Genomic DNA, 15300 nt, shown 5'->3' on the forward strand with positions numbered 1-15300 from the left:
TAGATGAGATCTAGCTAAAATATTTATGTGGCCTTATTTTTTTTTTTTTAAGAATAAAGTGGAAGAAACAATTATGATCTTGGGGAGAAAGAGTATGAGAGCAGGAAGACTCAAGTTTACATATGCATCAAAATAAGAAGGAAGAAAACAAAAGGACAAAGCACCACGGAAAGGAGGAAAGCTAAATAATGAAAAGGGAGGAAAAAGAGCATCTCTTCCTGGTAATCTACAATGCTGTTAATCTGCCAGTGCCTTCGTGGGACTGGCAATTAGAAATTGTCTTTTCTCATTGACAAACATGACCAGACCCTGGCCCCTGGTTTGTAATTTTTTTTCCCAAATGTAAAATGAGACAAAATAACTAAAACAACTCTAACTTGTTTATTTTGATAAAATAATTATATATAATTATTGTGGAAGGAATATACAATATACAATCTTGGTGTTTTTATTTAAATCTATTGCATATTGAAGAACAAAATTAAAATGTCAGTTTTTCAATTGGGGAAAGTACTCAAACCAACAACCATGTGCTGAACAAAGAGACCCAATTAGAGCACATTATAGTTTGATTTGGAAATGAATACATCAAGCAAAAAATAAAAACTCATACATACATCGTGTGCATGCGTACAAATGAAAGGCCAGTTACAGCTTTTCTATCTCTGTATTTCTCTTCAAGTTTTAACTCTATCCTCCATGTTCAGTGCTCCCAAATATCTACATTAGTCCTAGTTTCTCGCAGAAAAAGCCATTTGTTTTTGCGTATTCCCAGGGGACCTATTTGTAATTCAATGCATATTTAAGGATCTTTTAATGTAGAAATGTAACAGGATGCCTGAACAAAGTGTCCTAGAACTATAAATACATGCTATTATGCAATCAGTGAAGTTTACACCTAAGAAATCTAGATGGAATGGTTTTCCTGAAGCAAATGAACAAAAATAAAAAGGTTCAGTCTTGGTGGTGAGAACAAGAAAACACTGGAACCAACCTGAAGTTGAAGTAGTAGCTCAGCGACTGCAGAAAAAAAAAAAAAAAAAGTGAATCCATTCAAATCATGGAGAGTGATAAACCCCACAAATTGTTTACTTTATTTCCCAGTGGCCCATGTACAAAGACTTCTACAAAATGTTCTGCTCAAAAACAGAGAGAAGCTTGTTTTTCCCAATGAAATCAGAATGCTTCTAACCAAAGAATGGCTTCACGCTAATATATGTGTGTATCTTTTATATGAATATTGGGATTACTGTGAGACTAGTATAGAAGGGCCACAAAGTGTGGTCTCTCTTCAAGTTATCATTCCCAATATTCATTACTCAGAAATGAGGCAGTTCCTCAAACAAGAAACCCAAGCAAAGACACTCTGGATCTTGGTGACTTGGACCTGTTTGAAGGTAAATGTCTGGCTCTGCCTTTCACCAGCACTCAGAGGAACTGTATCAAATGGAGACACACTAAATGATAAGGGCATGAGAAAAATGTCTTTGTAAGCCAGACTGAACAGTTTCATGTTGCTCTCTATTCATTATCCTCTAGCTTTTAGAAAAGCTTGATTTAAATGTCCTAGCCTTACATCAGCTGTTCTATTGGCACTAGGAAAAGACTAATGTGTTCAAACTTGGATTAGAGACTTAAAGTGGAGAAGAAAGATGGCAGTAGCAGCACTAAATTGAACCCTCAATGTATGTTAAAGGGGAAGTCTGGGAACAAGAATCAGATTATTGCCAGATCCAGCAATAACCCCTTACCACCTGGAGAGTCTCCCTGTATTACAATCTTGGCTTTGGGGCTCCACTTTATTAAGGAAGGTGGCAGCCTCCTCATGAATTCTGGATAGGCAATAAGATCTATGCAAATTATCAGGCTTCCTTATTTGCCTTGGTTACTAAAAAACTCAGAGCTAAGTATTGTGTTGAACTTCTAAAGCTTTCCTCAGCTAAACTTATGGATAATTGTTCTCTTTCCCTTTTTGACTTACTGAGTCCTATCTTTTGTGGTCAGTAGTTTTGGTCTTAATGAATTTGTTAGTATTTCAAGCTTCTAAAATCCTTTTTTGGAAAATGACCAGAATACATGCCAATCAATGAATAAACTAACTTTTCTCATACAATACAAGAGTTACATTTTACATTTCTCATACAATACAAGAGTTACAATTACAAGAGATACTGCTCATCTTGAAGTCATGAATCCTAGGGATATTTAGACTATATTTGGCTAAAATCGGTAAGCAAGAAAGCTTGGACTATACCCAAAAGTACAGAATGCTAGAGGAGAAACAGAGCTTAGAGATAAACAGGTCCAACCTCCCACCTAAAGCAAGAAATTTCTTCTACAATTTCTCAGACAGAAGATTATCTAGCCTCTGACTGAATAGTTCCAGTGTGACAGGGAACTTACTATTTTACAATGTTCCATTTATGATAGCTATGGTAGACAGAAAGATCTTTCTTATATTGAGCTGAAATCTGCCTGTCAGTCTAACTAATTCTAGTTCTTCATTACACAGACATGTATCTCCTCTTCCAGAAGACAGTCTTTCACTTATTTAAATATATAATTCCCATTTATTGAACACCTACTGGTGTCAGGCTATGTACTAGGTACTTTATAAATACTACTGTACACTAGTTTCACAATGATCAGGTAAGTTAGGAACTATCCTCCTTTGAAAAGTGAGTCACAGATACACTGACTATAACTACAGCCAGTTATGTTGGGGCTTATATACAAAATTCCTATAAACAAAGAATTCATTAAATTTCTGACAACCCAGTCACATGAATTGAATCTGCCTTCAAACTGGAAGAAAAACTTAAGTTAGAACAATCCAAATAGAAAAATAAAGATGGTCTAGGGATACAACAACATCAGTGTCTGGTTCATTGAGAGAAACAGCAGGAAAAGCATTTAAAAGGAAAGCCATCAGGGAGCTCCAGGAGATAGTAAAGCCGACACCTGTAACATCAGCAACCATGACCTGAGGCCTAGGCCACAAGGAGGAAACGGAAGTTTCCTCTTTTATCTCAGCCAAGAACCTCAAGACTCCCAAGAGATCAAAGGTATGACAAGAAAGCAGCACCATCTGAAGGTTAATTTCAATACAAGCAGAAGATTGCAAGTAATCCTGAATATGTATGTCTTAAGAGAGGTGGGGGAAAAATAGAAAGCATGGACCTGCAGAACAGGAGAAGAGAGAGAGAGGGAGAGAGAGAGGGGGGAGGGGGGGGGAGAGAGAGAGAGAGAGAGAGAGAGAGAATATGAGGTGAATGCTAGATGCTAGTAGCCACTTCTCTGCTTAAGGCTTTCTCCCATTTCCAACTAAGTTTCATTTTTTTTTAATCTTTGCTGACTACTGAGGAATTTTATTCGGCTACCTTCACCTCAAACTCAACATGCTTAAACTAGAATTCATCTCCCCTTAATCCTTCTGGTGCCAAATTACTCATTAAGTTAAAGGCATTATCCAGCTATAAAAAAGCTTGGAGTCATTCTTTTTTCCTCTCATGGAGTCACTCTTAATTTCTCTACTCCACCTCTTTACAGCTAAGACCTACTGCCACCCAAGTATTTACTGAGTGCCTAGGATGCACCAGGCACTTCCTATGCACTTGAGATACACTGGTGAACAAAATGAAGACATCCACTTTCATGGAGCTTAGACTGACAGGAAGGAGACAATAAACAGTAACTAGGTATATATGATAAGTAAATAAATACAGTATGTTAGAAGATAGTCTTACAGAGAATAAAAGCACTGTAGGATGAGGACAATATTTTAAAAGGTGGCAGGATAAACCTCACTGAGAGAAAGGTGACATCTGAGCAAAGCCTTGCAGGAGGTGAGGGAGGAGACCATGCAGGCATGTGAGGGGAAAGCACACTCTCAAGGGAACAGCCACACAAAGGCCCTACTACTAATTCCCCTGATTTCTTTGTTTGAAATGTCATACAGTCACCATTTCACCCCATTCCCAATGCCATCAATCCAACTCCAAAATCTCCCTAGGTAGCCACCCTGATCCATTCCCTCTGTGGTACAATTAGACAATCTTTTTCTACCTTAAAACCACCCACCTGATTTTCAAGGCCCATAATTCTCTGAGCCCACCCTTTCCACCATGAACTTCCATTTCTCCCCTCAAAAATCTTGAAACTTAGAATGTTCCTTCTCCCTATGTGCCATCCTCAGTCAAGGAGTGCCTCCTTTCCATCACACATTCACTCAAATCCCTATTCTCCTGCAAAGCACAGAGATAAGTCCTACCTCCTCTGTAAAGCAGTCCCTGTGGTTGCTACTATTGAGTCTGTAGTCATCATACTTCCTCATCATCAATTTTTTTTTTAAATCAAGACTGCCTCTTTTCCTATAGTTCTCATCATGTTGATCACTACTAAATATTTGCTAAGAATAAATGACCTATTTTCTCTGTAAAACTGAAGCTCTTTGTCAATTTAAACACTTATTAGCTTTGATAAACTGCTGCAACAGAATGATTTTTATACTAAAAAAAAAAAATGCGGGCCGGGCGCGGTGGCTCAAGCCTGTAATCCCAGCACTTTGGGAGGCCGAGGCGGGTGGATCACGAGGTCAAGAGATCGAGACCATCCTGGTCAACATGGTGAAACCCCGTCTCTACTAAAAATACAAAAATTAGCTGGGCATGGTGGTGCGTGCCTGTAATCCCAGCTACTCAGGAGGCTGAGGCAGGAGAATTGCCTGAACCCAGGAGGCGGAGGTTGCGGTGAGCCAAGATCGCGCCATTGCACTCCAGCCTGGGCAACAAGAGCGAAATTCCGTCTCAAAAAAACAAACAAACAAACAAAAAAAAAAAAACAACAAAAAAAACCAAATGCATGGGTCCAGAATATGACAAAATGTTAATAATGGCTGGTAATAGCTTCTTTGTTTTCTCCAATACAGATTTTCAGTTATTTTCAGTTCTGTGTTTATGTTACTTACAGAAGCAAAGAATTTGCTGTGAATATATGTATAATCAATACAAATAGTAAGTGATCAACTACCACTGGACTCATCAGGGAGATTCGAATTATCCAAATATACAATGTCAAAGAAAGATTGTCAGTATCTGAATAGCCTGCAATTGCAAAGAAAGACTAAAAGCGTAATCAAGAAATCTGAAGCAAATTCTCATGGTTTGCAAAAAAGGAAAAGAAAACTTTTCTGCTGAAGTGGCTCTAACAATGTATTTACTCTATATGAGAGCAGCATGGACATATGTGGCCCCATCATAAGTAGATGAGCATGTGTACAGGAAAAGAGCACAGACCCTAGAGTGCTCAAATGCAGGCTCTAGAGTGTTCAAATGCAGGCTTTACCTTTCATTAACAGCATAACTTCAGTTTCCTGGTTTATAAAGTGGAAACAAAGAGGGTCTTCTTTCATAGATACTAACTAGGTTCCAATCTGAGCAAAATTCTGTCAATTCTGCCTACCCAGGCAGTTGGGGTTTATGGTAAAACAAAATCATTTGAGTCTCAGTGGTTGAACTACTGTTAGTCTACATCTGTGCCATTCAAAGCAGTGTCTTCCTTTCATATACGTATTTATGATTAGAGGATGAAAAACAAACTACTAACACCTTTGGATAATGTTTAAGAGAGTTGAAAAGAATCTTGCGGTAGAGCCAAAGTTATCAAAACCTACAGTTACCCTCTGAGCTCTGGTCACCTGTATCTAGGAACAAATAGACTGAAGAGTTTGGAAATTAACCAGCAAATAAATAAAAAGTTTTGGTACCACTATACAACTACCATTCAAGGTTGGTTATGAGAATTAAATGATGGTGTGCTAGCCATGGTCAAAGGAAAAAGAGAGAGAGAATAATTAAATGAGACAAGACAGTTAGAATGCCTAGCACATTCTTGTAATCCTTCAAGAAATTTTGAAGCAACCTGTGTGTATACTCTCTGCAAGTCATAATTTTTTTTAAGTCAGATTAGGAATCATTCTTTGAGGGAGCAGCTTTAGAAAAGGCTTGATCTGATCTATAAAATTTGGATCATAAAACCAAATGGACTTAGTCCACCAGTATTTAACAAAGTGATGTCTGAAGTGAATAATTACAAGTCTACCAATCTTCTTCACGATGAAGAACGGTAGCCACAAGAAACCTACCTGGAAAGCAAACAAAACACCTAAAATTGGATCAAATTCAGAGCAGCAAACAATTTTAATGTTTATGGAGACTGCCTGGATTTGACGTTCAGAAAATTCAGTTAAGAATGGCATTAAATATTATCCTAAGTATTGGAGTTAGGCTGGGTCAAAACAGACCATAGATTTTGAGAAGACTCCAAAAATTTCCTCAGCTTAGTTCTACGGGACAAAGCATTAAAAAATCCCTGAGAAACATGCCAGCATCTGCCCTCAATTCCAGAAGCAGGAAGCAAAGATGTGACCCAATCACATGATATCAAACCACAGTCCATCTGTTCAGAACTCTGTTATGTAAGCCATGACCAAGGAAGAAGGGCAAAAGGCAAAAGGTTTGTCGACATTTGCAAGGGGCTCTGTAGTTTGAAGAGACATATTTTCACATCAAAAGGGCCATCCACAGGATAACAGCAGTTTCAAAACTCAATTCATTACACATGAACATATTTGATGCAATAAAATGACACTATAAGAATGGTGTTGAGTCCCTGTAACTGTTCAACTAAGGCCTAGAACCTTTCAACAGGGGTTTTCCCCACATGAGCAGTCCTTGTGGGGAAGATAAAGAACAAGATAAAGAAGATAAAGAACAAGATTTATCTTCCTCTTGATCATTTTTATCATGTGAATTCCTCACTTAATTTCAACAACAAAGCAAATCATCTAAACCAAGGCCTTTTAATTACACCCAATTCAATTAACAGTACTTACCCCAGACCATCTTCCAAACTACTATAGGCTTATGTTTCTCAGTCAATAAGTATTATACCAGGTCCTTTTACTGGCAATTAAAAAAAAAGAATCCTGACCTTTCCCTTGAGGACTTTTAGCCTTTAATCATTCCCCCTCCCTTCCACCTTTAGAATTCACTTTTCATAAATTGTGTGAAGTGCAAGGCCTATTTCACTTAGGTAAGTCACTTCATTAACCCCGTCCCACGCCCACCTCCAAGTCCTTCACATTTTAAAGCAGCAGATAGGGAGGGCACAAGATTTGGAATCAGAAAATCAAAGTTCTTGTCTCTGTTCTGCCCCTGTGTCACCCCAAGAAATTCACCTAATCTGAGTAGTTTTTTCATCTATAAATTTAAGTGACAATATACTTAGGACTTTCACCAGTTGAATGCCTAGCCCTAGTGGGCATCCTATAATGTTATTCTCTTTCACTTACTCTACTTTGATTACTTTTATGCTTTGTTTCCAGCCATGTACTATAGCCTTTAGGGTTGGGGAAAAAATGATAGAGGTTAATACATCCAAATCCCACAGTAAAGAATAAGGAACCTAACTTTGAAGAGTAACTCGCCAGTCAGTAAAAGCTTTGTTTCCTCCTTGGAGTGGGCCCCAGTACAGTTGGGGACACACTTTTAGAGAACTTTCACACTCATCAAATCCCCCTCTCAATTGTACCCACCCTTCAAAGTCAGTTTAAGTCCTAAACTGTCCAGGAAGCCTCCCCTAATCACTCCAGCCTACACTAATCATCTCCCTTTTTGAATACTAATGCCTCCCTACAGGGATGACATTAAAAATATTTAACAACTGGCACTACAAGGGTACCAACCAACCAGAAAGGATGTTTACCCAAAACACACATGGCCCAGTGGGAACTGCTTGTTGAACATCAGTCCTGCTCATTAGTAACAATACAGAATAGCAACCTCAAACTCAAACACCACTTTCTCATGTGATCTTCACAATCTCATGAATTAGGCAAAAGTAGGTATTGCCCCTATTTTCTGCATAACTGGTGGTGAAGGTGGGACTAATAACCAATTTCCTTCACCATACCATACAACATTTCCTGATTATTTATACGGAATTACAAGTTAATATTGCATAAACTGGACTTAGATAAAACAGTATACATACTAAAGGAATGCTCAAATAGAAATCAACAAGCATCTACGCGGAATAGAATATAAAACACAGTGCTAAGTTCTGAGGCCATAAAGGAAAGAAACGGCATGAATCTCGTCCTCTAGGTATCTATAACATATTCAAGTGTAGTTAAGTAGCAGTGCGGACAGTAGAAACAGACAACACAAACTGTAAGTGTTGCCGAGTTCTGGAAGACAAAGAATTCAAGAACTAAACCAGCACAGGAAGTCAGGACTGAGAACTTCTTACACTCCCAAAAAAGGGGCAAAATTAAATGTGTAGTGAAAAGGCTGAACAGTCAGGAGTCAGTGAGAAACAGAAATTGCTTGAAGGTCTGCGGTAATGAGAAGTGAGGTCCCTGGTAGGATACTCAGAGATGGCCCCAATCATAAGCTGCTGAAGTGTTTCTCTAAGTGCCAAAGACAAATGGGAAATCATATAAACCTTTTGGGGATGGCTGAGGAAGATTAGTTTGGCAGTAGCCCATAGAAAAGCTTAGAAGAGAGAAACATGGGAAAGCAACTAGATTTGGAGGATAACAGGCAGGATTAAGCTGAAGGCTGCATACCAAGAAAGGAGGAGACATTCAAGAGGCATTAATAGAAACAAGAGTTGGATTTAGAGCATCTTTTCAAAGAAAAAATGTTATGAAATGGCAGAAAGGAAGCAAACAGCATTCTCACAAGGGATATTCATATAGACACAGTGGTACTAAACTGTGTACTAGCGACAAGGAATCAATTTTCCTAGAGAAATCTATGTTGGAGAAAGAAGTTGGGCAAAGAACAATAAAACATACTCAAAAAATAAGAAACTGCAATCTTTACAAGAGAAGCCAAATTATAGAGAGAAAAAAAGCATTTGACCTTTTTCAGAATGTCTTTTAAGGGTGGCCTGAGACATCATCATAGCCAATAAGAATGGTAGAGAAGCTAAGGCAGTCTGGGCTTAGAGTAATACGCACCTGGACGGCTCTGAACTGTGTACATGCCATAGAGACTAAACTCCCCCAGGACATGGGCTGAGCGATGTGCTGTATATCCAACTAAGTCCACTACTGTTACTTGAATACATGAACACTTCCTGTGCTACTTTTGGTGAAAAGGAGTGCACTACGTTATTCAAGTTAATAGTGGTGTGGAAATGTTACCTATGTTTCACGCCTAACTATATTGATTCTCCCAATCTGTCCACATAGTTATCTTGCCTTCCTCCCTAGGCCAATGTCAAAAATCCATTGTTTCCTCTAACGCAGGCCCACTTGAAGGGACTCAGGAATGTGCTAAGAGTCAGAATGAAGCCTATCTGATATTCATATCATGAGGACAGAATCTAAAAGTGAATAATAAAGACCAGTTGCTCATCAGACGACTGAAGAAGAAAAATGGGCTATGCCAGGTAGTATGATGCATATATGTTTGTGTGTGTGTGTGTGTGTGTGTGTGTGTATAATATGATGTACAGGTTTTGGAAACTGAGATCTGAGTGAAAATTCTAGCTTTAGCACTTAGTTACTGCGTACTTAAACAGATCCAGGGGTCTGCACCCCACTTTTCAAATCTGTAAAGTGGGGCAAATGCCACAAGTCCTGAGAGTTTAGTTGTGGTGATTAAATAATGTACGTATGCAACAGTGTACTTTATGCATTTACATCATAGTAATGCATAATACATAGACGGAAGCTATTAGGACTAATTATAATCATCTTCAGTCTTGATTTTTAAAAGAATTTTCAACATTTTTTGTACAGTTTCAGAAACAGAAATGTAATTTCATAGCATTTTAGTTGCTAAGACTGAGGCTCCGATTTTAGTTTCTACTGTCTTAATTCAGCTGCTAACAAAGTTTTCCACTCATCCCTTTGTGGATGCCAACCACCTACCCCGACCTGATTTAATACTTTGAAAAACCCAGTGAACATTCTTCCTTGAAAACCAGCTACCAGATAGATGTATGATTCAAACTATTAACTGTCACTCAAGAAAAGGAACACCGCAAGTGATGTTCCTTCTAGGAAATAAAAGCGTTTAATCAATTCACAGTCATTCCCCAAATTTCCAAACCCTGCAGAGTGAGCAAACGTTCAAGTTTCCACTACGAAAACAATCCGTAGCCTTCCGGTTACTGGACTCACTTCAACACTCCTCAGACGCACGAAAGAAGGAATATTCCGCGCATCTCCACGCTTCCTTCTTCTCACACAAAGCCCCCCTGGCTGAAGGAGCAGCCCCTTCCAGCAGGGTCGGGCCGGGCGGGAGTCAGGGCAGCCCGCAGACACGGGGGTCTCACCGCATGTCGACCCCGACTCCCACCCTGGGAAGCCCTCACGGCTCGGAGCTCACACCCCGCCCGGGAGCCGCCTTCCCCCCAACCCCAAAACCCGCCCAGGACCCCAAGACCACGCAGTTACCTGGGGGGCGGCGGCGGCAGGCAGCGACCGCTCTGCCAGTCACCACCCGTCTCCCATCCTCCGCCCCTGGCCGTAGCCCACTCACACCCCACAGGGCAGCCCCGGCCCTCGGACCTCCGCCCGACTCCACCTCCCCGGGGGAGTCCCGAGCCGGAAGGCCTCGGGCTGCCCGGCACATTCACCCTTGCCCGGACACACGCCCCTGCCCCGCCTCCGCTCCCCGCTTGCGGTTCTCCCGGCGGCCGCCGAGCCGCGCGGGACCACGAGAGCCCGGCCCTGGCCCCGGCGCTGCCACCTGCGCCCCCGGCCCCGCGCCATGTTTGAGAAAGAGCAGTAGCGAGCCGGAGGCCGGGCCCGGCCCGCGCGCCCCGCAGTCGCCCTCCCGCCCGCCGCGCCGCGCTGCCGCTCACCCGTCGCCCCCGGGAGCAGCAGCGCCGCCGCCGCCGCTGCCGCCGCCAGCACAAGGAGGAGCAGTCGGGGACGCGGAGCAGCGGCCGCCGCCTCCATGGTCCCGCCGCCACCGCCTGTGGCCCGGCCCGGCCCGGCCGCCGCCTCACCCCAGCAAACCTCGCCTCGCCCCACCTCCCCCCCCGCCGCGGCGGCCCCGCTCCGGCCCTTTGTAACTGCTCCGGGAACGTGCGTCCATTGGCTGCCGGGCTCCCGCCGGCCCCGCCTCCCCGCCGCCGCGAGCGGCCGAGCGGGACCCAGTCGGGAGCCCCGCCCGCGGGCCCACGGGGCAGCCAATCCGCGGCCGCGCGCCCCGGCCTCTGGCCACGCCCCACGCTCCCCGGGGGCCGGGCTGCCAGCCCCCTGCCCCGGCCAGAGCTGCTCCCGGCTCCGCGAGGCCGTGTGGGGGCGGGATCTGCCAGACCGAGGGCCGCCGAGCCGCTAGCCCCGGAGGGCCGGGTAGAGCGATGGGTGTGTCTGTGTGAGTCGCTTTCGGAAAAAGGCTGTGGCCGCTCGACTCTCTTTTCTTCTAACCTCCTCTAGACACGGAAGATCTCGTACTGCCTCAGCCCCACGCTGACCCCATTCACTGCCCCGCACCGGCAATCCCAGCACAGGCCACTCAGATCCGCTGCAGCACCAGGCCCCTGCGTGCACTTCAACTTCCCCTCTCCAAGTCCACGCATCAACTTCAGCATTCCGCCGACGATCCTTCCTCGGTGCCCTTCACAGGCGACTCAAGCCTTCTGTTTCCTGCTCGCAGCGGTCATCCCGAACCTAGCTCCCCCACCCAATTCTAAACCTAGGAAGTCCTCAGATCCCAGCCTCAGACCCTGATCGTGACCCCCAAACACACCCCCAAATAGCCTCCCGCCTCACTCCGGAACAGACACAGGATGGGGATCCAAGCCGCTCTCCCCTCAGCCCCCTTCCTGATCCAGGTTGGAAAGGGGGGGTCCCCACCCCAACCCCTCAAAGGAGGAGTTCCCCCTTCTTAGCACCCAGCTCCCGCGGGGTGGAGGGGGAGCAGTCATTACTTTGAGCTGTGTCTGACACTCATGTATAATAATCCTGAGGTGTCACTAAAAACCCAAATAAACTCTACGTTTCCATTCCGAATTCCTAATTTACTGCGAGACGCTCCACCCACCTTTCCTCCACGACGCCAAAATGAGCTCCAGATTTGTAATTCTTCCTGTCAGACTAGTCCTTTCTTCAGACACAAACACAGCCAAGGAGGCTGTTACGTAGAACAGAGAATATTTTCCCGCAGAACCTTTTAAGGAGAAAGTTTTATTTTCTGTGTCATTTGAGCTTGGAATTAAATAAACCTTAATAGCAAGAATCAGAACCAGCCTCTAATGTCAACTAGTGCACTACTTCAGAGTCACTGGGTGAGCATTTTCCCCACCTGTGAAGGTTTCCTTCCTGGAGATGAAAAGGGAAAGGGCGTGGATATTGGAGCTGGGATCTGAGACCTGCGCGCTTTCTCCCTCCTGTCTGGGACTTACTTGGGCAAGTCAGCTAACCTTTCTGAGTCTCCAGCAGGCTCAGAGGCGTGCAACTTGCTCTAGACCCCAGCACTAGCAGCCTCAGCAGCGAACTCCCCTCTTGATCAGACTGAAGGATTCCAGGGAGACGGTTTCTGGCAGGCTTCAGTCCGAATTTGCCCTCTCAGTTCCAATTTCTTCAATGGAGACTTGGTGGGCTTTGTGTCACCTGAAGTCTCTAGATTGCCTTTTTACTGCTCTATTTGCAATGTCTTGCATAAGATAAGAGCTAATGAGATTTTTATTGCATGAATGAATGAAAGATCTCAGAAAGTGACTGTTTTTCTTTGGTCTTTAGCTTCCTCATCTCTAAAATGTAAATAATAATAGTACCTACCCCGGTTATAAATGAAAAGGATTGAATCACTTGTCTTGGGCTCCTTAGATGATGTAATGTGTCTGGTACAGTGTCTGGAACATAGTAAATATTTAGTTAATGCAATTTCTTTGCCCATCCCCTTCCAGCTCCGTATGATTCTAATCAGTATGTGTGTTCATGTTAGTCTGTGCCCTTGACGTACAGAGCCTAGATTAATCAGTGTTAGTCACACCTCCAGTTCCTTAACATTTTCCATGGAATTGAGTGGATTCAACAGGAGGAAAAACAGACCAGTTTTTAAATTTTATCATCCTGATACTAGGAGGAAATTTCCATGAACCACAGATCCATAAATAAACCACACTAGAATGGAACACTAAATTATTAGTTTAAAATCATGGTTCCCAAATTGTAAAGTCTCTCCAAATTACCTGGAGAGCTTTTAATAATGCAGATTCTTGGGTCTCACTGGGCCCTAGCAAGTCTGCTTCAGTTCTTCTGGAGAAGGTTCAGGAATCTGCATTTGTAATAGGCATCATAGGTAATTCTGCTGCAGGTGGCATTAGGCCCGCTTCAAAAGACTGGTTTACTTAAAATTCAGTAAATAAAAATGCATGACCTTATTTGCCTTTTGAGAAAGGTTGGATGGGCAGTGGAAAGAAGCCTCTGGCTTTGGAGGCCTGCAGACCCTACTTGAAATTCTGGCTCTGCCTCTCAGTAGATGTGGGTCTGTGAACACTATTTGATCACTCTGAGATTTAGCATCCCCAGGGTAAAGGGAGATATTGTTATGAGGTCTAAATGAGCTGTTGCACATAACGAATCTATCATGTGTTAACTCCTTTCAGTCTTTACAGACTTACTTGTTGTTTAAAAGGCTTCCCTGTTATTTACTCCAATGTTTTGATTTAGAGGGAGAAACTTAGATCAGTTCCCCAGCAAGTCAGCTGCAGAGCTAGTACTAGGAGTCTCACTCCAGTGCCTTGTACCCTATGTAATGTTGTCTCTTAATCTTTATGCCAAGGACATCGTTTGCTTTTCCTTTTGGATTATTCTCTTATGTAAGATGTTTTTGCCAAAATAGAGAGCAGAGACTGCTAGTCATCTAAAGTATACCCATTCTTACATTTACTTTATAATGGAGTCCTGATTTTCTCTGGGAAAGCAGTTCACCTAGAGAAATATGTATATGAATTTCCCAGGCTCCTTGTACCTAGGTATTGCCATGTGACAGAGTTCTGGCCAGTGAAATGGAAACAGAAGTCTACTTTCCACAAGGTGGAGCCTGTACATATTTCCCAGTTAAAAAAAGAAAGAGACTTAATCATATTCTGTCTGCCTGGAACATGGTTGCAATGCTTGGAGGTACAGCAGCCATTTTGTAAACATAAGGGTGATAGCCAAAACTGAGGACTGTAGAGAGAAAACCTGGAGAGAATCTAAGTTTTTGATAAATTTCCTGAACAGCTCCACCAGCTCTATAATGCTTATTTCTTATTATATGAGAAAAATAAACCTCTTTTTTTTTTTTTTTTTTTTTTTTTTTTTTTTTTAATTTTTTTTTTTTTTTTTTTTTTTTTTTTTTTTTTTTTTTTTTTTTTAAGATGGAGTCTCCCTCTGTCACCCAGGCTGGAGTGCAATGGTGTGATCTCAGCTCAACGCAACCTCTACTTCCTGGGGTCAAGCGATTCTCCTGCCTCATTCTCCCGAGTAGCTGGGATTACAGGCATGCACCACCACACTCAGCTAATTTTGTATTTTTAGTAGAGATGGGATTTCTCCATGTTGGTCAGGCTGGTCTTGAACTCCTGACCTCAAGTCATCCTCCCGCCTTACAGGCATGAGCCACTGTGCCTGGCCAATAAATCTCTTTTTTATTCACCTTAGAACATTTCAATTCTACTCATTTGCCCATCCTACTTGTTGTTGCATATTTTATTTCTATCTTATTTTCTAACCTACAAGATATTATTGACTTATACCATTATTAGCTATTGCCAATTCTTGGTGCTCCTAACTGAATAACAAATCACCTCAAAATTTAGTGGCTTAGAATGATAACCGTGGATCATTTTTCATAAGACTGTAGGTAGGCTGGACAGTTTTTCAGATTTAAGCCAATTTATGCTGATTTCAGCTGAGCTCACCTGTGAGTCAGCCGTCAGGTGGAAGGGGGTGGAAGAGGGTAATGAGCTAGATCAGCTCCTCCATGTTGTTTTCCACCCTCCAGCAGGCTAGCCTAAGCTTGTTAACATGACAGTTCAGAGGTCCAAGATAATGAATGAAAGTGTGCAAGACCCTGGTGTCTTAAGTTTAGAACTGTCATGGACCAGGCATGGTGGCCCATGCCTGTAATCCCAGCACTTTGGGAGGCCAACGTGGGTGATGGCCTGAGCCCAGGAATTTGAGGCCAGCCTGGGTAACATGGCAAAACCTCTTATCTACAAAAAAATGCAAAAATTACCCAGGTGTGGTGGCTCATTCCTGTAGTCCCAGCTACTCGGGAAGCTGAG

General features: G+C 42.9%; 1 protein-coding gene across 3 annotated transcripts in view; it reads right to left on the reverse strand.

Moving 5' to 3' along the window:
* TGFBR1 (transforming growth factor beta receptor 1) overlaps positions 1 to 12131 on the reverse strand; it is a 50835-nt gene extending 38704 nt beyond the window's left edge. Inside the window, exon 1 of one of the 3 annotated variants that reach the window (XM_017527818.2) lies at positions 12069 to 12131. Coding sequence is in view for 2 of the 3 variants with exons in the window: in XM_017527812.2 (XP_017383301.1) it covers positions 10882 to 10978 (97 nt within the window). In the remaining variant the exon portion in view is untranslated. Of the gene's footprint in view, positions 1 to 10881; positions 11085 to 12068 lie in introns of those variants that run through there. The other 2 variants (XM_017527812.2, XM_017527814.2) reach the window with 2 other exon arrangements.
* Between the last annotated feature and the right edge of the window lie 3169 nt (positions 12132 to 15300).

This window comes from Cebus imitator, unplaced genomic scaffold (assembly GCF_001604975.1).
Source record: "Cebus imitator isolate Cc_AM_T3 unplaced genomic scaffold, Cebus_imitator-1.0 Scaffold51, whole genome shotgun sequence".
Taxonomy (NCBI): Eukaryota; Metazoa; Chordata; class Mammalia; order Primates; family Cebidae; genus Cebus; species Cebus imitator.